Source organism: Podarcis bocagei, assembly GCF_964188305.1.
Source record: "Podarcis bocagei genome assembly, chromosome: 6".
Classification (NCBI taxonomy): domain Eukaryota; kingdom Metazoa; phylum Chordata; class Lepidosauria; order Squamata; family Lacertidae; genus Podarcis; species Podarcis bocagei.
In genome coordinates, this window is record NC_138130.1 from 81,666,460 (window position 1) to 81,694,320 (window position 27,861).

At 41.7% G+C, this 27,861-nt stretch overlaps 1 protein-coding gene across 8 annotated transcripts in view; it reads left to right on the forward strand.

Annotated features, from left to right (window-relative positions):
• The window catches only part of FLT1 (fms related receptor tyrosine kinase 1), a 139,258-nt gene that overhangs the window by 12,516 nt on the left and 98,881 nt on the right, over nucleotides 1-27,861 (forward strand). For 3 of the 8 annotated variants that reach the window (XM_081197868.1, XM_081197867.1, XM_081197865.1), the window contains exons 3-4: nucleotides 2,773-2,935; nucleotides 27,082-27,178. In XM_081197868.1, the coding sequence (XP_081053994.1) occupies nucleotides 27,171-27,178 (8 nt within the window). In that variant the 5' untranslated portion in view covers nucleotides 2,773-2,935; nucleotides 27,082-27,170. Of the gene's footprint in view, nucleotides 1-2,772; nucleotides 2,936-14,894; nucleotides 14,918-15,039; nucleotides 15,309-27,081; nucleotides 27,179-27,861 lie in introns of those variants that run through there. The other 5 variants (XM_081197869.1, XM_081197866.1, XM_081197870.1 and 2 more) reach the window with 4 other exon arrangements.

Sequence of the window (27,861 nt, forward strand, 5' to 3'; positions counted from 1 at the left end):
AAGAACATGTTTTGCTTCCTGTTGAGTGTGTTCCATTTGTAAATTGAGTCCCCTGCTGTTATGGGAAAGGACACCTTGGTTTAAGAACGCTTTGGTTTAAGAACAGACTTCCGGAACGGATTAAGTTCATAAACCAAGGTACCACTGTATTTGGCATGCAGTAGTTACAGAAGAGTATATCTGTGGAGCCTTGTTCTTCTAACATGGACACGTGTAGCAGATGATGTATATTAAGGTGGATGTGGGAAATTAGGTAAGTGATAAAGGACTGGGCATCTTGAGCTTTTAGGGTGCAAATCTCTGCTTATATTACAGAGAACAAGACAGGGCAGTAAATGTGTCCTCATTTTAAAACAATATGTTTAAATAATACTCTGTACATCAACGTGCATGGGTCACTTCTATTTTGTTCTTTCCCATACTAAAAAGCTACACTAAAAAGCCAAAGTAAACTACATAATGCTATCATCCTTTCTTCTTTAATAAGATAGTGCTGGTTTTTTGGAAAATATAGAGCCAGCTATTAATCTCCTGCGGATTCTTTGAGGTCTACTGGAAGGGTGTTTGGGGTATCTTCTAAATGTTATTGGATAAAAGCTGAGACTAGATATCCCACTGTTTTTAAAGAGCATGCTGAGGCAAACCACTGTTAAGTTGTGCAAGACTGCACATTTCTTTATTCTCATTTCTCAGCTCACATCCTGAAACACATATGGTCAGTGTTTTTGTTTTGACTCTTTCTGATGATTTTTTTTTTAAAGAAAACCAATGTGAGAGAATACTTTAAATGATCTAATCTTTGTTTAAGGGTATTTGCATGTGAAAGAAGGAAAATGTAGACATGCTGAGGGGTGTTCTAACCATTCACATCAATATTCACTGACACATCTTCACCAATACCCAGATAATACTTTTAAAGAAACAGTGATTGCCTAGTATAACAGGCAAAGGTGTCTCCTCCAGGTTGTGCAGTGGGCTCTGTCACTGCTGAGACGACAGCTGTACCTGCCAATAGTGTGGGCAGCTGGGAAGGCAGCAATGTTCCCACCATGTTAGAAGAGTCCTACTGAGTTTAGTGGAACTTTATGTTAGGTCAATAGGTATAGGACTGCAAGCTTAATCTTCCAGTCTAATGTTACTCATATTTTACAGACTTCCATCTTTAGCATCTCCTTAAAAGGGTATGTGAGTTAGGGTTAGATTTCTTCTAGACATGTTGGACTATGAAGAGAGCATAGGGTTTTGTCAGAGAATTAATCAGAATAATCTAGGTAAAATGGCCAATCCTTTCTACAAGCCCAAACTAGGCAATGTTTTTGGTGGTTCTCTACTTCAGCAATGAGAAGAGAACTCTATGATTTGAGAACTGTTGTCCAATAGAACTATTTAAACAAGTACCGGTATTCTCAGAAAGGATATAATCTATTATTACATGGTTCTGAAAGCTTTGAAACATATTTGAAACAGTATATCAAAATTCTCAAGACCCATAAAGACCCAAATTAATAATGATCCGCTGCTGCAACATGCATACAGTGCAGTATCTTTGTTATATTGCCGTGCATTGTGACTTCACAGTCCTAACTATTTATGATGTACCAATAAAATGTTTGACATATTCCCATGAATTTACAATGACAGTGAGATGAGGTAGAACTCAGGTGTAGAACATAGTGAAGTGGAAGGTTCTGAAGGGTGAAGCAGTGGCGGAACTTCATGCTCCGGCACCGGGGGGGGGGTGGAGTGCAGGCAGGGGCGGGGCTAGCATGCGTCCTGGGAGTGGGACGTGCTGCCTGCAGGGGCGTGGCGCCCAATGCGGGCAGGGGAGCAGCCGCGATGGAACCCCACTGGGATGCACTGCTGGGGGCGGAGCGCTCCCCCCGCACTCCTCTTCCTCCACCAGTGGGGGGAAGATATTTTTCTCAGCATCAGGAAACCAATGTAGCACTCCTGCCTTAAAATAGAAGTCACAAGTCTAAATACATACCTCGGGATGAAGTAGCTTCGGGATGAATATTTTTGGGTTGCGCTCTGCGGCGACTCGGAAGTAATGGAGCGCGCATGCGCAAACGCTCAAAATGACGTCACATGCATGTGTGGAAGCGGCGAATCGCGACCTGCGGATGCGGGTTGCGTTCGCTTTAGGGTGCGAACAGGGCTCCAGAACGGATCCCGTTCGCATCCAGAGGTACCACTCTACTGTTCTTTGTTTTAATTTATGTGGTTCCACTTCTTGATTTCACTGTTGTATCCATGACATCACATTCATTACCAGTACTGCACCTACTGTATTTTTAAATTTTTCTACTAATGCAGAAAGCAGAATACTTTAAAGTAAACCTTTTTTACATACAGTGGTACTTTGGGTTAAATATTTAATTCGTTCCAGAGGTCCGTACTTAACCGTGCTTAACCTGAAACTGTTCTTAACCTGAAGCACCACTTTAGCTAATGGGGCCTCCTGCTGCTGCTGTGCCGCCGGAGCACAATTTCTGTTCTCATCCTGAAGCAAAGTTCTTAACCCGAGGTACTATTTCTGGGTTAGCGGAGTCTGTAACCTGAAGCGTATGTAACCTGAGGTACCACTGTACTGCAAAATGCCTTCATAAAGTTTAGTTCCATTGCTTATGGGCAGAATAAATGAAAGCAAAGAATGATCTGGTTGCCACATATATCTTCTTTTAGAACGCTTAAAGTGACTTATATATCCAGATGCCATTCAGATCTATGTCTGTACAGCCTGGCTAACTCTACAACATCTGTTTCTTCTAGATTCTGCTGTTGGGTAATTCATTATTAGGAGCAACCAAAAAGTCCCCAAGATATGACAAGCTTCCAAGTTCTCTAGAACTCTTTATCAGGCAAGAAGTTGCATATGTTGTGGTGAAATGAGGGCGATTTCCAGAACGATTCAGCTAGATATTGCTACCATAAGGTCAGCTTGCAGGCATATCTTTAGGCGCCAGGGAATGTTATTGTTTTGGTTACTATGTTGTGTATTTTTGTGTTTTTATATTGTAAACCGCCCTGTGATCCTGGGACGAAGGATGGTAAATAAATACATACAGTAAATAAATACATATATAATTGCATTATTGGCATAGACATTTGCCTCATGGCTACAGCATCTTGACAAATCTTTCCTCTGCCTCCTACGCTTTCCTCCTCCACCAACTGTACTGATCATAAGCTTTAAAGTAAATCTTATATTGCACCATTTAAAAAGAAAACACAGATGGGGTTGCGTTAGAGAGGGAGAAACTGCATGTCTTTTTCTCAGTTTTTCTTTGCATCATGCCCACAAAAATGCCACATGCTTCATGACTCACTATAACAGAGGCTGAAGTTTCGCTTCATTTTTAAAAAACGTGTCTGTCTCATGAAGAGGGACTTAACGCACCCACTCATCATCCCACACCTCTTCACTAGCATGGTGCAATCTCAGTGGCCCAGTGGTATTTTTTGTAGGAATGAAATTCCTAATTTCTGCTGCATTCAACATTTTTCTCCATTCTAAACTGTAGTAGTTTTTATTTTTTATCATTTCCAGCAAATAATCTATTTTGTTAACACAAGGTTCTTCTTGTCAATTCCGAGGAACTGCAATTCTTCTCCCCACATGATCTGCCAGGGTCATGTTGCATTGCATTTTGGAAATAAGAGACGAAAATAATAGTTTACTTGTAGATTGGCCAGCAAACACAAGATACAACAAACAACATTAAACTTCTAAAACTATTGTTAATATAACAATGGCTTGCAAATTAGAATAACACAGTAAATAAGGGTGTGCACAATGAATCAAGCAGTTAAATTGCCTTAATTAGCATATTCCGACAGTAAACTCATATATAACAAAAAAATGATTAGGTAATATATTGCATTTTTTAAATTACATGGATGTGGAGCTTAGAAACATGCATATTTTTTTACTAAGATATTGTAAACTTATTTATTAGATTATTAGCCTTAAAACATTGTACTAGACACCAAGATTCCCTCTGCACCAAACTTAGAATATACCAGTTACCCACAATGAGTGATTGTTGTTGTGTTCAAAATGGTATGTTCCATGCACCAAATGGTGAATTGTACCCAAAGGTGTTGTTACTTACTTACTTATTTGCCATTTCACCTTTTTTTGTATGGGTTGTTATCATAGTCAGTTTTGATTTCTTTTTCTATGGAGTTCTGTTTCAGGGAATGATCTAGATCTATGAATATAGATAGGAGATTTTCTTTAAGAGTGTCTCCATCTTTCTTAAGCTGGTGAGCAGAAGAGCTTATTCAATGCATTTATATCCCATCTTTTCCTCCAAGGAGTACATGGTTCACCCCCTCCATTGGTGCCTGTGGCAACCCTGTGAGGTAGGTTAAGAGCCTGTGACTGGCCCAGGGTAGCCCGGTGGCCTTTGTGGTTGAGTGGGGATTTGGGCCCTGATCTCCCAGGTCCTGGTCCTAGCTTCCTAGAGTTATTCTGATATGGGGTAGCTATTTAAATTAAGTAGGCAAATAAATATGGGGAAAGCAAAATGTCACTTAGAAAAGGATCTGGAATATTTTCCTTGAAGCCTGAATTTGTCTTATTTTGGATTGTTTTATATGATGTTTTAATCTGTTATAAACTGCTAGGATATTTTTTCTTTAAAATATAAAGCAGCATAGAAATAATAATAATAATAATAATAATAATAATAATAATAATAATATATCAGCAGCCTTAATGCCATGTTTGAGCAGCTCAGGGCTACATCTCTGTTTTTGGCACATGTTTAAAACAATCCATTAGTATTATTAAGTAATTCACTAATGGCTCCTTGCTATCTTGGAAAAAAGTGAAATGTGGAGTGCAACAGAATTATGTCCTGGATCTGTTGTTTTTCAGTGTCTTTATAAACGACTTGGATTAAGGAGTTGAGGGAATGCTAATCAAATATGCAGATAGCACAATCTAACAAAATGAATTGCAGTGGGGACAAATGTAAGGTTCTGCACTTAGACAGGAAGAACCAGCTGCGCCAGTATAAGATGGGAGACACCTGGCTTGCCAGTAGTACATGTGAAAAGGATCAATGGGTCTTAGACATGAGTCAGCAGTGTGATGCAGCAGCAGCAGCAGCAGGGGGAAAAAACCTCAGATGCCTGTGCGAAACCCTCAAGCAGGATCTGAGTGCAAGAGCTCTCTCCCCTTCATGGTCTCCAGCAACTGTTATTTGGAAGCATTCCTGCCTCCAGCTGTGGAGACAGAGAGTACCCATAGTGGCTAGTAGCCAATGATAGTCTTTGCCATGAATTTATACAGTCATTTTTAAAAGCCATCTAAGTTACTGGCCATCACTGCCTCCTATGGGAGCAAGTTCCATACTTTAACTTTGCAGTGAGTGAAGAAGTGCTTTCTTTTATCTGTCCTGAATTTTCCAACTTTCTGCTTCTTGGATATCCATGAGTTATAAAGTTAAATGAGATAGAGAAGAGCTTTCTCTATCCACTTCATGCCGTGCATAATTTTGTAAACTTATATCATGTTGCCTCTTACCTTTTCTAGTCTAAACTATGAAGTCCCAAACACTGCAGCCTTTCTGCACAGGGGAGTCACTCCATCCTCTTGATCATTTTGGTTGCCCTTTTCTGAACTTTCCCCCCACTTCTACAATATCCTTTTTGAGGCAAGGTGACCAGTACTGTACACTGGTTTCCAAATGTGTTTGCACCGTAGATTTGTATAGTGGCATGACGATATCAATAGTTCATTGTCAATTCCTTTCCTCCTAATGATCCCTAGCATGGAATTTGCCTTTTTCACAGCTGGCACACGCTGGGTCTTTTAGTGCAAGCATTTCAATCCTCCCTCTCCTTCACTGCACACTCTTCTGTAGGTTGTTCTGACCCCCCTAAACCAGCGGGGAGGGGGCATGTGGGAGGAGCATTGTGGGGATCACTGTTGCGCTAGCAGAGGTCTTTGTGTAGGCTTCTGCTGATGATACCCATTCCTTGAATCTGGCCTATTATGTTCACCTAAAGTGTGAATTTTACAGGTGTTTGGAAACATGTAGGTACATTTATCAGAGAACCAACTGTTATTTTTTCACTTACAATGTGGGAAATGGTTCTTAGACAGTGAAGTCAAACCCCAAAGGTGAAATTGGGTTGCAGTCCCGTTCTGTCCCATTCCACCACTACTCTGTCCCATTCCACCCTGCCCTGCTCTGCTCTGCTCCTGCCCCACACCCTTTCAAGCGTTGAAAAGAGTGTGTGTATCAGTGGGTGTATGCATGCTGATCCTGCACAAGTGGGGAGGTGCCTGTATACACTTACCTGGGAGTATGTTTCAGAACTTTATAGGTTTATGTATTTCTGAGCAGGTATGTATGAGATTGTACTGTTAATGTTTATTTTAGAGCATTGGGAGTACAGTCATACCTCAGGTTACAGATGCTTCAGTTTGCGCGTTTTCGGGTTGTGTACCACGCCAAACCCGGAAGTACCAGAACAGGTTACTTCTGGGTTTCGGCGCATGCACAGAAGCATCGAATCGCAACTCGCGTGTGCGCAGACATGGTGCTGCAGGTTGCAAATGCTGCGGGTTACAAATGTGCCTCCCGCATGGATCACGTTTGCAACCCAAGCGTCCACTGTATGACTATATTAGTGGCTGCTTCAGCTTTAGACTAGGGCAGATTATCCTCTCCAGATAATGGTGGTCTACAACTCTCATCAGCCCCAACTGGCATAGCCAGTGGTCAAGGATGATAGGAGTTGTGATCCCAACAATATCTGAAAGACACCACATTGGCTACTCAGGATTAAGGTGTATTCTCCACTTTTGATCCTTGGAACTTGTGTGCATGTGCACGCACACTCACTCAATCTCTCACACTCTAAAAAGTTCCTTGTTGCCTGCAGTGGCCTATTTTCACAGGCATCATTTCTTACCATAGCTTTGTTAAATAGACAATAGATTCTTGTGTCAGTCTTATTGGCACCAGTTTTGTATAATACAGGAAACACCATTTCCTTTTAGGGCTGGAAAATTAACTTGGATCATGCTTTTCCCTTTTTATTGCTAATCAGGACACACCCCGGGAAACCTGGCTTTCTGATTCTGGAAAAGGAACGGGAAGCAGCATCAGCATTCATTTTATATCCTATTTTTTCTGAAAATGCTTTACTCTTTTACCATTGAGGGCAGTGACTTGAAGAAAGTATATCTAACAACCTAATCCTATATGAATGTACATGGAGGAAGGACTTTGCTTATTTATCACTATATAACTGTGTTGAAGGACTCCTTCAGCCATTACAATTTCCTACTTAATCTTGCTATCTAGGTTCTAACAACTGGTGGGCAACTTCAGGCCCTTGCTCTGGCTTCTAAGGGTACTTTATTGTTAAACTGGACTTGGAGCAGACAGCCAGTCAAACAAACAAACGAACAAAGGACACCTTCAAATAAACAACTGTCCTCTGAAAACTATTCAAATGGAGGAATGTCCTCTGTTAATGTGGGACACATGGCCACCATAGGAGAAATATTTCCCCCCACTATTCATTGTGATGTCATTGCGATTGATTTTATCTTTATCCCTCTGAGCAGAGTTTTGTTCCTCCATAAAAGGTCATGTAAGCTTGGAGAAAAACCAGACTAAAACTGAAAAAGTCAGTAGACACCCCTCTCATTTCTGTCTTGGATAATGATCTGCTGGATCTTGCTTTCCTGGGCTTGGAAAACACAAGGGACTTTCTGACTCAGTTGGTGGAAACAACGTGATTGCTTTATTAAAGTACAGTTCTACTTCCCACTTTGAACTGAATGCACAATAAGAAGTTAAACTCTTCCCGTCATCATAAGATTCTGCTTTATATTTTCAAAGGAAGTTAAACATTGGGAAAGGAACAGCAAGCTTAAAATAGATATTTCAGTTTCCAGTATAAAATCATATTAATATGTGGATAACTAACTTAATAGCAGATTCTAAGCAACTATTTTCAAAAACCAGAGATTTCTATAATGAGCCAGTATTACTTTTGTAATACAGGCAAGGCTGATTTAGGCATGTCCAAATGATGTGTGATCGTGCACGCATGCATGATGCCAAACCCGGAAGTAGCCCCAAAACATCATAAAGATGTCACAAAAAGGGGTGGGGTGGGCTTACATGTGCTCTGCCAACATGTGCAGAGGCCTGGAACATAACCCCCGTGCAAAACAAGGATTGTCTGTAGTTAACTCCCCACTCCTCACTTTATGAACATAACAGTATTTGGGTGAAAAAATGCTTTGTTGTTTTCTGCGTGAACACATGGGCTTATTTCTTTATTTTACAATTTTATTGTAATTTTAAATGGAACAACACAGAACTAAAACTAATAACTAATAATATAACAAATCAGATACAAATATTACTATTTTTCAGTCTGAGTGGCTGAATGTCACTTCTTCTACTAAGTAGTTAATGAGCCACATATACTGGAAATTCATCATACAGAGGAAATACTTGCAATCCCCATTGCAAATGGGCATATTTCAATCTTTTGGCAAAGGGTAAACACACACTGACCTGGTTTGAATGTCAACTATGGCTTAGCATTCAGTGTATGAGTCTTACACTCGTGTGTGTCTCCCCACTCCAGTGCAGCCATAGGAAAGCGATTGGAAGCTTTACTTAGGTTTTCAAATAGCTACAATTATAGATAACTATCTATCTATAACAGCTAATACTGTACTTAATTTGGTCTTTCATCTATTTGTGGTTCCCTGGCAAGGGGCTTGCCCTACATATTTCCCATTGGTTCTCAACACCTTGCTGCTTTATGCCAGATCAATGAAATGGAAATCAGCTGTTATTCAAAACTTAAGTGTCAGATCAACCCGTTAACCTGAAATGCATAATTGAGACCTGGGTCATGTGGGTGGTCATGTCTGTTGTTATAGATCTAGATCTAGGATAACAGAGTTTGGGGGTGCGAGGGCACCCATAACTGCTAGTTAGTTAATGTTAGAAACTAATACATGATTGGATTTAGATAATATTTGGAGTATTGGAGAGAAGATGCAGATGTTAGATTTCAAATATGGGCTGAACCAGGGGTTTGGACTAGATGACCATTGGAGTCCCTTCCAGCTCTACAATCCTATGAATCTAGGGAGGCTCCAGTTAGACTGTTTTATTGGATCACCTTGTTTTGTTTTATACTGTTTTTATTTATTTTCATGATGCAGAAGGAATCACCTTGTCAGGGGCGCCGACTTATAAAAAATATTGGGGGAGCCCGCGAAAGCTCATGAATAATAAATAAGCTAATGAATATGCAGATAAAGTGGCGCCGCCTCCTCGTGAGCGAATAGGGGAGAGCGTGCTGCGCCTATTAATCAGCTCCGAAGGAAATTGGGTGGAGCTTTTGCTCGGGAGGGAGGGCAGGAGGCATGCAGCCCGACCCTGTGCATTTTGGGCTGGGGGAGGGGCGGCGGTGGCGCTCTGCTGGAGGGGCGCCCGAGATTATTGGGGGGGCGGAGCCCCCCAAACGAATTTTTGAGGGGGTTCGGGCCCCCTCAGGCCCCATGGAGTCGGCGCCTATGCACCTTGTTGACCACCTGTGACCTTGTCCATCTTTGCTAGTTGAATCAGTACTTCCAGTGTACTGGATCCAGTATACCTGAATAGTATACTGAAAAGTAGATACCTCTTTTAGAGAGGGGTATTTACCTGTAAGTGGCAGTGGTACAGACTTTATTGAAAACATCTTAATCAGGCCCTTCTGGCTATATTATCGCTCCGTTTCATATCTGGGCAAGGTATGTGAATGTGTGGTGGTGAGATTGTGGATGAAACTGATTATGTAGATCCCATCCAGTCTGGCTTTTGGCCTAGTTTGGAGTGGTGATATTGAAATTGCCTTGATTGCCATAGTGGGTGACTTGCACTGTGAGAAAGATAAAAATGTAGCCTCATTGGTTCTGCTTGGTGATCTGGCACTGTTGCTCAATGTGGAAGTGAACTGAGTAGTGAGGGACCTTTTTCTAGCTTCAGCTTATTTACCAGCTATGACCATTCCTAACACATTTGAATTGCTGTGGTTATCCATAAGTCAATTCCGGTTTAAATTACTGCAGGATGCTTCATGTGAGGCTGCCATTGAAAAGCATTTATGCCACAGCAAAATGGTACAAAATGTTCCAGCCGGGTCAGGATTTTGGCTGTATTTTAACTATAAGAATTTAAACTATATTACACCTATTTTATTTTATTTGTGCAGGTTGCTGCACAATATTTTACATCAATTTTGTTTTTTCTCTGCATGAACTCAAATCAAGATACAGTGGTAGAAGAAGAAGAAGAGTTTGGATTTGATATCCCGCCTTTCACTCCCTTTAAGGAGTCTCAAAGCGGCTAACATTCTCCTTTCCCTTCCTCCCCCACAACAAACACTCTGTGAGGTGAGTGGGGCTGAGAGACTTCAAAGACGTGTGACTGGCCCAAGGTCATCCAGCAGTTGCATGTGGAGGAGCGGAGATGCGAACCCGGTTCCCCAGATTACGAGACTACCACTCTTAACCACTACACCACACTGGCTCTCGATGCGATGTGGTACCTCGGGATGCGAACGGGATCTGTTCCAGAGCCCCGTTCGCATCCTGAACAGAATGTAAGACGCGACAGCGCATCTGCGCGGGTCGCATTTCACTGCTTCCGCGCATGTGTGTGACGTCATTTTGACCATCTGCGCATGCGCAAGCGGCGAAACCCAGAAGTAACACGCTCCATTACTTCTGGGTCACCGCATAGTGCAACCCGAAAGCGCTCAACCTGAAGTATATTTATGACTGTACTGGGGCTAACATTTAAAACCCTAAATGGCATGGGACTTGAGTACAATCTTCTGTATATCTCCCTTTTTGTTCTGGTCATCATCTGACCTACTACTCCAGCTCATCCAACCCCGTGGTGCCCAGTGGCTGGCTACCAGGGAGTTTTCTGTTGTAGTAACCATCTTGTGGAATGCATTGCCAACTAAGATTCATCAGGCCCTATGCCAGTCTGCTGCTGAACATATCCTGTTGCCCCTCTTGCTATTTGTTCCTGAAGGTGCATGCCCTTCACTGTAAACAGCAGGGAAGGGCACTATTTTTAGCAGGAAACTGGTGTGAGTCTTCAATCAGGAGTGCAATATATATCAGGTGGGCCACAACTGCTTTTTATTTGAAAAATAAATGGGTGGAGTAGTTTGGTCCTCATCATGTGCTTGTCCTACATCAACAGGTGCTGGTAACAAACCTGAATTTGTGATACAGCTGGTATATGTTTGCCTAGAGGGAAACTGATCTACTACCTCCTGGTTCATTCGACCTGTCATGAAAAGATGGGTAAGGATGTGACTTGTTCTATGCTCTCCTAACTTTTTCAGTTTCTGAATATGAGCCTTTTCTTGTTCCTTGTTCAGCATGGACCTGTTTCTTGTGGTGGATGATGTTTCAACTGAAATTTCAGTAGGCTTGGGTCCTCTGCAGTGAACTGCGAAAGTTGTAGCAACTCCTGGATCTTTATCACATGGGAAGTCATGGAACTTGAAAGGAAGTAGGGTTGGTGAAGTAGAGTTTTGGGTTGGGAAATTCATCTAAAGATCAGATTAGGGCTTATCCTCTACTGCTGTTCCTTCCCATTTTTAATTCCTTTTGGGAGACAGGGCCTTATCTCTCATTAGTAAAACAAGGAAAAGCATTTGGATTTGCTTATGTGATGGGAAAGAAGTAAGATCAAGGCTTTATAGAAATCACATTTTCCCAGCTGTTCCATAATAATAATAATGTTTGGGAATTTTGAAAATAGAGAATAGGATCCTTATATAACATTCACATCAATAAAAATGAACCCTGTGGCTTCTTGTTCTTTTCCTCTGAGATATTTGTTATTGGCCAGTATCAAGGACAGGATATGAATCTAAGATGTAGGACCATCAGCCAGTCCTACAATGATGAGAAATGGTTTGTTTGTTTTTTTACATTTTAATAAGAGTTTTTCACGTCTTCAGGAAACACTCCAACCAATGCTTTTAAAACTGGAAAGCTGAATCATTTTAAAAAAAAAAAAAATCCTGATTCAATATGGTTTTGTGGGACTCAAGAGATCTGGGCTGTTTTTGGCTTCGTCACTAACTTCCTGTGATGTTAGCCCAATTGCTTAATTTCCGTGTGCTTTCATTTCCTTCTCTGTAAATTAGGATAATGATGTTTGCTTACCTAGCAGGTGTGTTGTGTGGGAATACATTAACTAATATTTAATAATATATACTGAGAAATCTGCATAAAGACATCCTGCTCATGTATTGTTATTTATGTACATGTGTTCTTCAGGGCAGAGAATTATATTTTTTTCAATATATTTGCAATTTTGTAAAATACCTGTACCACTCTTTCACGGCCACATCACATTATTGTTGCAACAATAACAAGTTTAGCAATCCTTATATCACTAGAACAATTAGCCATATATGCCACCTCAAGATTACAAAATACATAATTCAACATGATCATGGCAAATATGCCTGTAATAAAGCATTCAGTGCTGGTATTTGAGATAAATAACTTAATATTGAAGAAATAGCATGCAAATGCAATAATCTAAAATTAGAATAATCAGAGGAATTTCTGTGAAAATCTGCTGCTCAAGCTTGAGAAAACAGAATTCAGGGTAGGATTCTTCCAATACTTTTTGCATATAACCTTTTTTTTCTAGGCATGAGACAAGCAAAGTGTGGATGAGACCTTAGTTCAATATCATCCATAGTATCAAAGGTACAAGACATCAGGAAATTCTGCTGAGCAAACCCTACTAAAATGAGCAAGAGCTATACAAAAGCACAGGAAGTGCTTCTAGAATGGATCATTTTGTTCTGAGTGTGTTTTTACGTTGTTGGAAACTGAGCGTAGCTTACACTTGACATGATGACATGTGATTGGAACAAATAAAGTATTAGCTACTGAGAGGTCACATCCGATCATCTAATGCCAATAGTATAAAAATGCCAATTACATGTGCTGTTTTGTTTAGGTAGCTTTGCAAATACATCTAGCTGCTTCCCACTACTCAGGGTGCTTCCAGGCCACCTGTTTATAGAGCATTCATTCTGATTTCTTTGCAAGGAGACTAGACAGAGTTGGCTATTTATTTATCTTTTTAGTTTGTAGGGAGGTTAGATGATGTCATATAGAAGCAAGTGTTCTCATGCTTTCCAGTGCATTTTCCCATCACTTCTTATACTGCAAGCACATTTGGGGAAGCACATTTGTTGTGCAAGCACTCCAAATCAACTATAACTGCATGACCTAAATTTGAATGCAATGCAAAAACAGTAATAGCCTGGAAGCACCCTCAAAGTGGTACATGTTCATAGATCATTATAAGCATCTGTTACTATAGCATAGCACATAAAAAAAATATCCATGCTCAAAGATGAGCAAAAAAATAAGAAAACTTTGAACACCCCTTATAGAAGAGATTTTTCCTCCAATTGCTTTTGTATTTATCCTTTATCTTTTCCACATTGCAATAAAATAATGAAGAGGGGGGTATATGGAGGAAAGAGTATTTTGGTACACCAAACAAATTTTGTAATTTAAGTTTAGAGATAGCCGACTTCTTAGAATAGCATTTACTGTGCTGGTCCATAAACCTATAACAGATTATAGCTATAATTAGGCAGGGCAGAGGTAGTAACTGTGATTGCAAGCTGCCCATCGTCTACGATCGACATTTATCTAGTTAAATCTAAGCGTTGCTGTTAGTCGTGTTAGCTGCTCCCGGGGACGCTTCTGAACCGTCTCATGTAGCATGAGTTCGTGAACGAGTTCTTAGAAACCTAAGGCTGCGATTGCTGCTTGCAAGAGGGGACCCCAGACTCCGCCTACAGAGGATCGTGATGATCTTGTCCTAGCCTCAGAAGCGATTGGGAACCACACGCCTAGGTACGAAGTCACAGAGAGTGATATTGATCTCCGGGATGAAACATCCTGGAGGAGGAAGTTTCCTCAAATGCTGATGTAGTTGCATCACTTAGGGGGTTGAGGAACCTCGGTCTTTTGAGATAGATAAAAAGAAGTTTTGGTCTCGGATTCAGTTGGGTCGCAGATTGGGCAATCCATGTAGAGAATGGTTAGCCTCTTAGCAGCTCAAGAGGAACGGTTGATAAGATAAGGACAGATACCTTCCAGTTTTATGTCGTTTGCGTGCTTTCCGTTTTCCTCCCCTCTAGAACTGCAAAAGATCTACCACGCTGCTTACATAGAACCTCCTCTTTTCAAAGCAAGACACAGTAGTCGTTAGGGAGGACCTGCTGATGGGGTATCCTGGAGACATCTGAATGGCCGCTGTGAGGAGCAAGCTCTTCGGGTCGATTGACTTTTGGTCAGTTCCAAGAGGGCTTTTCTTACGCTTTTAACTAGTTCCCCAAACAAATTTAAACGGGCTTTTTCACCTGGCTCACCCCCCCCCCGGCTTCCACTGCGTTGTGCGTTTCGCAATTATTCCTACGTTCAGTACAAAACCTGAACACTTCCAGTTTTGTGGAAATCCAGGGAAGACTATGAAAAAGTACAGTCTTTAAAGACGAGTTCCAGAAGCATTGTACAAAAAGCCATATCCACTTTCTGCGAAGTCCGCTGCTTAAGAGTGGCGCCGTTCTTGGACGGAACTGCTAATAAATCCCTGCGATTTTCTATCGACCCACCCGCACGGCGGGATCAGTTTGGCACAGCAAGTACAACCGGGGAGCCTAACACCTCCCCTCCCCCTCCCCGCGCAATGGAATCCGATCTGGAGTGGAGCGTGCCAGAGACGAGAAGTCGTGCTCTTCGTTCCCCTTCAGAAATCTGCCGGCCAATCTTAACTATCTCATCCTAGGCAGGAAGCGGGGTCGGCCGAAGGTATTGCTGGAAATGGGGGGGGGGGGGCAGAGACGGACGGGGGGGGGGCAAGTGACGTGGGGGGTGGAGGCGTGATTGGGAAGAAGGATGTGGGCTGGGGAGGTTATAAAAGGGCCGAGCCCGGCAAGCTGAGCGCCCTTCGGATACTACCTTTTGCTTTCGATCCGCTCCGTCTGCGGAGGAGGAAAGGGGAGAGCGAGAGGAGGGAAAGTTCCTATTCCGCGGCGCCGGGGCTTGCCGGACCTTGGGCGAGAGAGGGAGCAGGACTCACTTCGGAGCAGCAATTTCCTCCTTGCAGTGATCGGCGTGCTTCGGATGGGCGGCATGTTTGGTTGGGGGCTTTCTGGAGCCGTGCTGGGCGGGCTGCTGAACTGCTGGCTCCTTCTGGCAGGTAAGTGCTGCTGGAGGCGGACCGACAAGTCCCTTCTCTTCCCGGGGCGCACGGGCGCCGCTCCATCCTTTACGCCTTTCTGGATCCTGCGGACGGGGATCTGAAAGGAGTCAGGCTTTAAGACAACGCACAAGAGAAAGGGGCCCTCGGGGTCTGCCAGGATCCAGCCAGCGTGTCCCTGTTCCGGCTCCCTCCAAGGCTGGCGTAGCGCAGCGCACGGGCGCGCTTACCTTGCGGCACCTTGCGCTCGCTTCTCTAAAATGCGCTCGGTTTTTAAGCGACGGGTCTTCATTGCCATCGCAGAAACAAGAGCGGGGCGTTGGAAACCTGTCAGGAAGGGCATCCTCCTTCATCTGAACAAGGGCTTTCCCCCAGAACCAGCTTCTTGGATTTTGATTGTCAGGCGAGGCTTCTCCGCATTTGCCGCCGCCGCCTAGGTGTAATCTGGAAAAAGTAATCGCCTCCAAAATTGGCCACGCGGAATGGGGTCGGAATGAACGCTCCAGCCCTCTGGGATCTGGTCACCCTCTTCGCACTGAGGCTTCTCCAGTAAGCTTCCTATGGGCTTTCCCCAACCGCATCATTTGTATGGGGATGCGCGTTCCACCCCCTCCCAGTGGGCGAGCGGCCCTTCCATATACCCCTCTCCGCAACCAGCTGCTTGGGCTTTCCACGTGGATTTTTCGAAGGGTGCTCCCTTCTTAAAGAAATTAATAGCCCTCTCCAGTATTCCCACCCCTCCCTTCTCTCCCTCCTAGTGTGGATATAGTAGGAGCAGCTTATAACTTCCTCTCTGATGGTCCCAGCCTTGCACTGCGGCTGGGAAAAGAATTCGCATTCTGACCATCCGCCTTTCAAAGACGCGGAGCTAAAATGCCTGGTGTGGCACCAAGTCCGAGAGCTTCTTATTGGTAGGAAAATGCCAGGTGAACAAAACAAAGCAGAACGGGCTGGGAGACCGGAGAATCCAAAGCTCTTCCCGTAGAAAGTGACATTCGTTTTCTTTCCTGACATGGGCTGGGATGCTGGAAGCTAAGGGTCGGTGCGATCCAGGCATGGGCTGTTGTCTATAAAAAGGAGCACCAGGGCTGGAATTTTATGCACGCAGGAGTTTCTGCATGTATGTGATTGTTGTGGGACTTGATGCTGAATTAAAAGGGTGATGACTTTTTTCCTCTTCTGTGCCAACCCAGCGAAGTGTTTCCTTAATTCTAAGCCTAGTGTCTTGAAGGGAGGAACTGTCCTGGGTGCTCTAAAGGACTCACTCCCGGTTAACCTATACATTAAAGCTATCTTCATTTTAAAGTACTTAACAATTGCATTTTGCAGTTATGTGGAGATTGGCAATATGGCTGAGAAACTGACCTGCGGGATCTCATCATCACTGATTCGGTTTGGATTAGAAATATGCTGCTGACAGCACCGCTTTCCTTTTAAGTTTAAACTAGGAAATAAGGCTGCTTTGTTGGGAGCAGGGAGCACTGACATCAGAGCGGTTTTCTTACAAATAAAGTGATTAAGAGAGTGGTAGCATTTATGTGGTATTTTTCAGTATTCAGATATGCAACCCAGTTCAACAGAAGTATTTCACTGGTTGAAATGGAGCCTGCTTCCAAGAAACTGGGATAAAGTCTACAGTCATGTGCACCCTTATCTGAGAGCCAGTGCAATAATAAGTGTGTTTTCACAAGTGACATATTTGTGTGTGTTTGCACGCGCACACACAGTTAAATTGTGTCTTCAGTTCTTTTGCTTCAATAAAACTTACATTGACTAGGATGTACATTGAATTGAAAAAACTCACTTCTGATTTGTATCTGGCATGGGCAAAATTCACATTGACATAAATAGTGTAAGAAAAGTTCAAAGATGCTACTTAATGTTCTATACGAAAATGGCTGTAGTTTGGAACATGTTGCTGGTGAAGGCTATTAATGTGGGAAAGGAATCAGATCATTTTAAACAGGATGTAGGATCTATGTATGAGTTAGAGATGTTGGAAACACAAATAAGCATCACTTACGAAAACTGTCCTTAATCTCATATCTAGTGAACATTTCTTCTGCTTGATTTTTATCCAATAAGCAGCTTGTGGCTCCTTAATATGCTTGTGACGGTTAATGGGTGGATGATCATACACAGTGCTATTCTATGTCTGATTGACAAAAGTTGCTGAAATCCATATATATATATATATATATATATATATGCGCTAAAATGATTCAGTGTTATAGAAGCAAAGAGTGAACAGAACATAAAACAGGCACCACACTTAAGTCTGTAGTGTCCTGCATTGTTGAGATTATTATTAGCAAGCAAAATCTTAATATGTGATAAATAAGTGTTTAAGAACACATGAACCTACTGGATCAGGCCAATGACCTGTCTAGTCCTGCACCCCATTCACACAGTGGGCAAACAGTTGCACTCAGATCTTGCTTTCAGACTTTCCATAGGCAATAGGACTCACCCCACTTGGGATTCCTAGCATTCAAAGGCATACTGCCTCCGACAGAGGAAGCAGAACATAACCATTGTGACTAGTGGCCATTAGAAATATGGATATTCAGTTTTATCAAGAAGATGCAATTGGTTGTGAACTGAATATATATTTAGTGGCCAATCTAGACTTGTTGCCAGGCATTGTGTTTAGAGGCAATGTATAACAACATGCACAGTTGCTAATGGTGAGCATATTTGTGAGCATCACACTAAGTTGTCCATAAGAACTTGTATTGAGTTTCCTTTCTTGGATCCAAACTGCATAGAGACATTGGAGCAGATTTATGGAAGTTCAGAAGGTTTTCTGTGGGTTGCACAATTCTAAGAACAATCGAAATAAAGTGATAGAACTTACATTCAGGACAATGTACTGCGTGTTTCAAAGAGTTAAACCAACATTTTAAACCAGTTCAGGAAGACGATTTGGGTTAAACAGGATTTAGGCTGCAATTATCCGTACATTTCCTTAGAACAAGTTCCAGTGGACTTACAGTGGTACCTCGGGTTACAGACGCTTCAGGTAACAGACGCTTCAGACGCTTCAGGTTACAGCCTCTGCTAACCCAGAAATAGTACCTCGGGTTAAGAACTTTGCTTCAGGATGAGAACAGAAATCGCGCAGCAGCAGCAGGAGGCCCCATTAACTAAAGTGGTACCTCAGGTTAAGAACAGTTTTGGGTTAAGAACGGACCTCCAGAACGAATTAAGTTCTTAACCTGAGGTACCACTGTATTTCCAACAATATTATATAGGGTTGGCACTGATACACTTTTTCAGATTTCCCAATCTTGTCCTTAGTGTCATCAAGTGTTATTTGAAAAACTTCTTTTTTCAAGTACCAGGCTTGTTTTTTCCTATGTATTTCAAGTGTCTGAGTACTCTTATTTATGTTGCAGCTCCTCTCCATAGTGTCTGAGTACTCAGTCAGGGCATCTCAAGTGGAAGTTTGTGTTCAGCATCCAATGTGGATTCCTGTGCTAGGCAAGCAGATCAGAGATGGAGATTTTGTCATTTGCTGCTAAATAGAAGAGTAAATCTGCCTAACACAATGGAAGGGTAGATTGCTTGGGGTTGCTCTACTGTCCCTTAAAATGAATATTTACTATTTAAGTAGCATCCTCATTTATGTAGTAATAAAGTCAGATTAATTTGGAGGAACAGAAGAGGGTGGTGGATCTAGAGAAGCAAAAATCACAAAGATATAAGAGCAGTAATATCATCAGGGCAGGACTTTGGGGCAGAAGTCCTGGGCCCTCTTAGCAAAATGAGCAGGCTGGTTTACTACATGTAGAAGTTTACTACTTGAGAGGCAAGTACACAGTACACAGACCATGTAAGCACCATTGTATGAGAACAAAATATTGGGGGAAATAAGACCAGTTTATACTGGATCTGGAAGTGTGCATAGGAGTCAGTGTAACACTCAAATATCCTTTCCATGGTACTCCTACACTTTGAAGACTTTTCTGTAATTGCAGTAGCTAGGAAATGCAATAAGCAGGCCAAAGGAAATAAAACTGGTACTCATAAGTGTTCAGTTTACTTTAGAATTTTAATTAGTGGCAAGATCTGGGGTTTGTATTTGTACACTTTCTTGAATGACAGCAAATACTCAACAGCAAATAGCTTCCTGTGGCACTGCATGCTATAAAGACCAGCAGCTGCTGTTGATGAGGCAGTAGTGGATAACTATGCTGTGTTCACACCTTAGGTACTGGTATAGTATCAGTGACCTTGCTCATATTGATTAATGTATTTATGGACAGACTATGGTAGTAAAGGAAGTAAGTGAGATTGAAGGAGGGTATAAAAGCACAACTAAGGCTTCGGTTAACAGACCTTATCCTCAGAGTACAATGAAATGGTTTGTTTCTTTAAACTAATGAAATATAGAGACGACCAGAAATATTCCTACAAATAATATTTTTAAGAATTGTGGAGGTTTTGTCACTTCCTCTAGAGAAAGTCAGACAATGGTGAGTGTATTTGCCCCACAGAATTCAATGGGGTTGACTGTCATTTCCTCTTCCTCCTTCTTTCTTTGAGGGTGCATGTGTCTAGGGATCTCTGTGTCACTTGAGAATTCGCATTACTTTGTCAATCAAGTGCTTCAGCTTAGTGGTAGAGCATTTGCTTTCCATGCGGAAGGTTCCATGTCCGATTCCCAGCATCTCCACACAGAAGTGGGAATGCCTGCTCTCGGAAATCTAGAAAACTTCTGCCAGTCAGTGTATATCAGGGACTCCCAAGCCATAGACTGTGGACTACCAGTGGACCACGAACTTCATTCAAGCGGTCTGCATCATGTCTGTAAAAATACAATTTAAAATCATTCATGATCTAGTACAGTGCCTTACAATTGCTACATCAGGGCAAAAAATCAGAAACGTTCAAGTGATCCATGGGAGAGAGAAAAAGTTTGGGAACCACTGACAGTACTGAGCTATTTGTACCAATAAAGCAGCCTCCTTAAGCTTCCTATATTTTTAATAATTCCTAGGATTCTTTGGGGGAAGTGAAGCCATGCCAATTGAAGTGATATAAATTTGACAGAGTTATAGTGTAATTATGCCCTATGTCTTCATGGAGCCATTTATCAGCTGTTGCTTGAACTGCACTCAGATGAGCTTAACAGAACAATCCATAGAATAGGAAGCCAGCATAATTTACGTCAGGGTAAGTACTGCCAGTGCAATTTACCCCTATTCCAAACTCCCATTTTGCCAATGTAACTTTTGCTGGGTTGCTAGATCACATGACTGAGCTGAAAGGAGTTTGGAATTGGGTATATCTCCTCCTGCCCTATCACATCCCCACCACACACCCCAGAACATCCCCTTTGAAATATACTCGGAGTCAAGTGAGAAGCTGCTGTCGGTTGCCATTCTGAGCTCCTTGGGGCCCAGAGCTGAAGCCTGGATACACAGTGCGAGGCAGCGGTGCGGCAGGTGGCGGTGCTGTGTGTGGCGGTCAGCTCAGTGGGATCCCATCCTTGTCGCCAGTGAAATATACTTGGAGTCGAGAGAGGATTTCATGCTCTTTATTCAGCTCATAGTGGTGAGGAGGAATGGAAGTTCCCCCAGAATGTTTGCTTTATATACATTAATTACAGAATGGGCCCCACGTGCTTGGCTACTTCCGGGATTCACCTGTAGGCCAATCAGGTTGCGGATTCACTTCCACCTGGAGCTGGATTGGGTGGCTCCTGTGGACCAGTCAGACTGCTGCATTCTGGACCCTATTGTTCTAGGACCAATCCTTTTGGATCCTATTCAACTCAGTACATAGCACCTTTTATGGGACTTACCCTGCCTCAGCTGAGTTGTGATGGAAGACTTACACAGTGTATCTGTGGCTGAGCCAGGACGAAAGACTTCAGCAGGAGATTTGCTTATTCCAAACCTCCAACTGATTTTGAATTTTGGATTTCTCCCTAAAAGGAAGCACTGTGCCAGATTATAGACGTTCATCATTTCTATTATTATTTATATGCAGCCTGTTGGCATGTTAATAATAAATAAACAATAAAAGCATAAAATAGCAAAATGACAAAATACTTGCCCATCACTTTGGATATGTGTTTATGAGCTGCATTCATACCATCACCACAAACACAGTTCCCCAGCATTCTAATCTCACTTGAAATGCAGGCTTTATACAGTGGTACCTCGCAAGACGAATGCCTCGCAAGACAAAAAACTCGCTAGACGAAAGGTTTTTCCGTTTTCGATTTGCCTCGCAAGACGAATTTCCCTATGGGCTTGTTTCGCAAGACGAAAACGTCTCGCGACTTTGTTTCCTTTGTCTAAAAACAAAGACATGTTTTGTTTATTTTCCCTTCAATTTTTGAACTGCTCTTTACAGTATGTGTGACTTTAAAGAGCAGTTAATAAACTGTTGTTGTACCAAATTTGGCTTTGTTTGGACTTTTTTTGACCATAGGAACGCATTAATTGATTTTCAATGCATTCCTATGGGATTTCGTGATTCGCAAGACGAAAAATTCGCTAGACGACAAAACTTGCGGAACGAATTAATTTCGTCTTGCGGGGCACCACTGTATTTAATCCAGGGCTGGCCCACTCATGAGGTGACTGCCTCAGGTGACAGGATCCACAGGAGCAGCAGATCCCAGTGCAGATTTTTATTGCCCCTTTGTTCCTGTTGTCAATCTTCACTCTTCCCTAGTGAGGAAAGGGGAGACATTTTGTGGCTCATCTAGGGTGCCAAAATGTTTTGGGCTGGCTCTGATTTAAACAACAGATTTTTTCAAGTCATCCACAGAACCTCATATGATTAATCGATTGCATTTTATTTAACCAGGTTGCAGTCCTGCCATCCACCTCTCCCCTCTCTCTCCAAGCTTCAGTGGGTGAGCTTACCATTCAGCAAGAGCAAATCATATCAGCTAAGAATGCAACTACCTGCACAATATTAAGCCATTCAGTGGGATGTTTATTACCTTTTGAGCATTCCTGTATACTCCCACTGACTTCTGTATACCAGTTCTCATCCTGATATTTAAAATAAATGAGCCTTTTTGCGAGAAAAAAAACTTAGAATGGTGGAAATTAGAGATTCCTATTAAGAGATTTTGATCACCCTCCTACCTGTGTAAGAAGCATTTCTTAATGTATACAATATATACACCAGTAGCGCTGGTTTGATTGAATTGCCCACTTTGGCTAGCAGGTAATCGTAAAAAAAATTATGTAAGGCATGTTTAATGAGCCTTAAAAACTTCGTGGAAGTGATTTGTAATAGAGATCTTCATTGCCCACTGAAGAAAAGTTAGATTCATTAGGTTTTAAGCTCTGTGTCTACTGCTGTTTGAAAAGATAAATACATTATTCTCATTAATGACTTCAGTAAAGGTTACTCAGTGTATTAATGGGGTGTCTGTTCCAAATGGTTTTTAAAAATTGACCAGGGCTTCCCTATGGAGAGATGAATACTTGCCTGAGGCAGTAACATGGTGCAACAATTAAGTGAAGAGCCAAAAGTCTGTGGCTTCAATATAGTTATGTACCCATCTTTTCAGATTACTAAGCAATAAGCAAAATATGGTAATCCTCCTAGGTAGAAATGAGTTGCTGTTTGTTGTGTGGTTGCGGTGTGAATTCTAAGCGCACCAAGAAACTTTTAGCTGCCACAAGACACTGGTCTTTTTGTAGGTCCATCCATGAGGCAAGCTAAGCAGTGGTGCAGTTGTGTCATTTTAAACTTTGTATGTCATTTAGGAAGCCTATTTATATGGTAATGTGTATAACTTTACTTACTTCCGAAGGTGGTATACCAGCCTTGTGGCATTTGGGGGCCCTCCTGAGTAGGGTCCTAGACCTCTGCCCCCAAGTTTTGTTCTGATGGCACCACTGAAACTGGGAGTTATTCATTCTCTGGAAACCGTCTACCAACCTGGGGAAATGGGATGGTAGTGCTTTGTTTGCAATGCTTTGTTTACTACATGGTTGGAGACTACAGTCTACAGTACAGCCTTTTCTCCTAGTTGGTACTAAGTTCTGAGCATACTGTACTTGTTAGTCCCTTCCCACCTATTGTCTATGTCAGTGAATTGTGATAGAATAAATCAATGCTACAAAGCCCCTTCCCCTAGTTTCCCAATGATAATGAGTGGATAGCTTCAGTGAAAGCTCATGATCACAAATTAATGCAGATATAAAATAGAGTATATTTGAGTGTTGACTCTGTGTAGGGGGTGGGGAAGCAGCTACAGCTCTCTGAAGTGTTTCAGGCTGAATTCAACCTCTAATGTGTTGAGAACGCTTGTATATGTTTTAAAGTCAATTCTGTATTAATTAAGAATGAATCAAAGCCCATTTTAAGGGCTTTCTTGAATTGATATATTGTAGCAAAATTCATCACAATCAGCCAGCAGGTGTATTCATTTCCAAATTTACCTTTTAGCTACTGTTACTGAACAGTAACTAAAAGGAAGCAGCTACTTAATATTTTATTAGGTTTTATTTTAACGTAGTTCAATAAATATGCACAGGATTCAGGTGTAAATAATTAAAATATGTGTGGCTATATCTTTCTGTGTCTGTGTATACAGGTGTTTGACTCTGTTTTTAAAGGACATGGGGACCTCCAGACTTTCAGTTTTTGGGGATGGGATTCAGTCATGCTGATTCAGGATGTGCAGTTAAAGTTGATTTGATTTTCTTGTGCAACAAACTTGCTTCTCAGACCTTTTGTGATAAGGAAAGTGATGGGGAAATACCTTTGAATGTGTGGGATAACAATTGCAACATTGTATAATTTTCCTCCCAACAAATCCAAGTGAATGCTCAGTAAACAATTGGCCTTGTTTAACCTCCCTGCAAACTTGGGCAAACAAATCAGAATGAATGATCAATAAAGAAGTTATCTGGAAGTGACCATGGTGGTAGTAATTTGTATGTCAAATTTCAAAGGATCTTGCTCTAGTTAGTCAAAGATGTAAAAGTAACTTTAAAATGCCTTGACCCATTGGATGGGGAAAATCAATGGCACTTAGCCATTGGTGAGTGCTACTCCATGCAAAAGAGATCTGCCAAGGAGAAACTATTTAGCCTTGGCTGAATAATTAACTCACATTCAGATGCCTGGGAAGATTGTGCTGTGGCTCACAAACACACTTTACAGAAAGGCACCTCCCCTTTTAGAAGCTGCTTTGCCTTCATTACACAGGAATCCAAATCTGCTATTTATCTAAAGCACACACAGTTCCATTGGTCCTTCTTTCCTGTCATATTTTCTTTTAATCACAACAACAACAACATTAAATTAAATTAAATTTAAAAGTGAACACTTTTGTCAACACTGTGGCAAAGTTATGCTGGACAGCTTTAAACACATGTCAGGATATTGTAATATTGTTAATTGTTTACAGAAGTTTTATAGGAAGTGATTTATAAATGGAATAAATTAAATAAATAAAAATATTCAAATGAGCATTTGCCTTGTTCATTTGCTATATTCCACCCACACTCTGTGCTCTTTTTCCAGCCCCATCTCTCTGGCACTTCCCTATCATTCTCAGGTCCTTTTCACTGTCAAGCATACACCTCCCCCTTCCTCCTGCTTACACACCCAACTTCATATCGCTTTTGCCTGCTTCTAAATACTGTACCCTAAGCCCTTCTCCTCTCACACACTTTTACACACAATCTCCTTCCTTATCAGTGGCAGACCTTGGGATCTCAAAATTTGGCACCCCCTCCCCACCTCTTGGCTTCCGTTCTACATCATAGTTGTGTCAGCTCCTGTGTCTCCCCAAGGCTTTGCACCCAGTGCAACCGAACAGGTCATGTTCCCCTAAATCTTCCTCTGTCCTAATGCTGGTACATCTGCATTGCAAACCATAGCGGCTGTGCTCAATCAGCTTAACTGGATATAGTTGTGCTCCTACCGTACTGCAACTTGAGCTCAGCCTGCAAGGGGGAGAATCACTTGCAGAAGGCACAGATTCAGTCTTCTGATTTTGCCTTAGGACTTTGCCTTATGACTTAGTTGCTGTTGTGAAACCGAGAAGGGGTTTCTCCAGAGGAGCTTTGTAATACTGTAGTCTCAAACCCGGTGCTGCCAGCCTGATACTGGCCAGCTAGATGCTCTCCCTCTTGTGGACTGTATTGCATATCATCCAGTTGCTTGCTTTAGAAGCCAGAGGGGTGGGTGGAGGAACTTGCAATCCACCCTTTACCTTCCTGGAACACGTGGCTAAGGAATAAATTAAATGGGATTGCAGTGCTTTAGAGAAGTGCTTAAGTGCTTAAGAGTTATTTGTCAACAATGGCATTATATTTCTATTCTCTTGTGGTCTTGCTGAAGAAGGAGAGAAGAGAGGAAAAGCTTGATCCTGAAGCTTGAACATAGCTAAGTTATGGTTTAGCTTTCCTTGCCAACCAGGTATAAGAATGATTAGTGAGCAGAAGGGGAAACATCTTTTGTTTTCAACATGTTATCTTATTGCTTTTCTCTTTTCTCTCTTTTCTCATCCATGTCCCATCCCTACCCTGCTCCGTTCCAACCCTTCTGCTGCTTCTCTTGATACCTCACTGATTCTGCCTTCATAGGAAATTAACCCCATTACCTATTGTTTGAGAGTGATAGGCTGTTCTTGGGTGAATTCCTGCAGTCATTATTGACACAAACATTCAGGTTAAACCATAAGCAGCCTGATTATAAGCTGTGTAAAATGAATCTAAACACTGTATTGATTGTAGTGGACTTTAAAAAATCAAGCCCTACACTGAATAACTTAAGAATTTTGTCCCATGTGCATTTCAGTCTGACATATTCTTCAAAGCTGTCTTAACATCTGAGAGTTTCATGACGTTATTTTTTTCATGTCTCATAAAATAAAAATGTATATCTGTTGCATACTGAATGAGTAACTTTGCAAGTTACTATACATAATAAATTAGTTTGATTATCATGTGGATTTAAAAATCTGAATGTAGAATATAATGAAATAATGAATGTTGAGTTAGTATGACTGACAGGTTTGCTCCACAAGCCCTTTTAAAAAGAAAGTTGCTTAAGAGAACACTTAAAAGTATTGTCAATAATGGCATTGTATTTACCAGAGTGAATATAGATATAGATACATAGTGTATGGGGTGTTAGAGGAGGGTAGAGCCTCTGGTGCAGGACACATGTTCCTTCGAGGGTACTTTGTCCCCCTGTCCCCGCCTTGCATTTAGTTCTCACCTGTAGGTCCTAGTTCTCACCTGTGGCTGCTTGAGGTGTTGTGCCTGAATGAATGTTTATGTTTTGACATTAATCTGCATAGTATTATCTCTTGAACCATGTACACCACCTTAGACCCTTGGAAGATAAAGGTGGTATATTTTTGTAATGAAGAAATAAATAAATTCTGGGTAAACAGAGATGGTCATTACCATGCCAAAAAATTGTAAATTTACTGAAATATAGATTACAGTTAACAGTAATCTGTAACATTCGACCACATAATGAGGCAGATTTTGTCACATCCTTTCAACTGATCAGAACAATAGAATACCAGGTGAATATACAATATAGCTAATCAGGTGGCTGATTGCTACTAATTTGCAGGTCCAGATCCACTGTGCCTGCGGTTTACTTTTACAAAGCCATTCAAGCAATTGCATGTATGGCATCCCAGCTAATTTGGCTCTGTGTGAAAACACTGAAGCCCTTTTAGATAAAAACATATTAATTTGAATAGATACAAAGCCCATCAGTTTTTCCACCAGTTTTAATAATCTGGATTTTCCTTGTTTTCTAGGCTCTAGTTTGGGGTCCAGTTGGAAAGGTCCAAAGCTAAATATAACAGGAACACAGCATGTCATACAAGAAGGAGATACTTTAAGCATCATGTGCAGGTAATCATCCAGGGTGCACTTTTTATGAATTTGGTCTGTGGTTAATAGGTTTTCTTTCTAGTTTGTTTTTCTAGTTGGTTGCAAGAAGGAATTATTGTTGGAAGAAATATAGAAAGCTTCCTTATACTGAGTCAGACTCATTGGTCTATTTAGCTCAGTATTGTCTGCACCAGGCATAGGCAAACTCAGCCCTCCAGATGTTTTGGGACTACAACTCCCATGATCCCTAGCTAACAGGACCAGTGGACAGAGATGATGGGAATTGTAGTCCCAGAACATCTGGAGGGCCAAGTTTGCCTATGCCTGGCTCTGCACTGATTTTCAGTGGTTCTTTTCAAATTGAATGGGGGACTGAGTGTTGAGATTCCTGTATTGCAGGGAGTTGGACTAAATGACCCTCAGAGACTTTTCCAACTGTACAATTCTATGATTCCAAGATTTCCAACAGAGGCCTCTCCCAGCCTTAGCTGGAGATGCTGGGGATTGAACCTGGCGTCTTCTGCATGGAAAGCAGCTATTTAATAGGTCTTAATTTTCTTTTGTTTTTATTTATGATGTCGCTTTTAGAAAACAATATTAAGGGGAGCACAAGAAGTTACTAGATGCCATATGATTAAGGCTTGGGAATTGGTGCCATATAGTGGTAGCCAAACATAATTGTTTTGTTTGTTTATGCTTTTGCT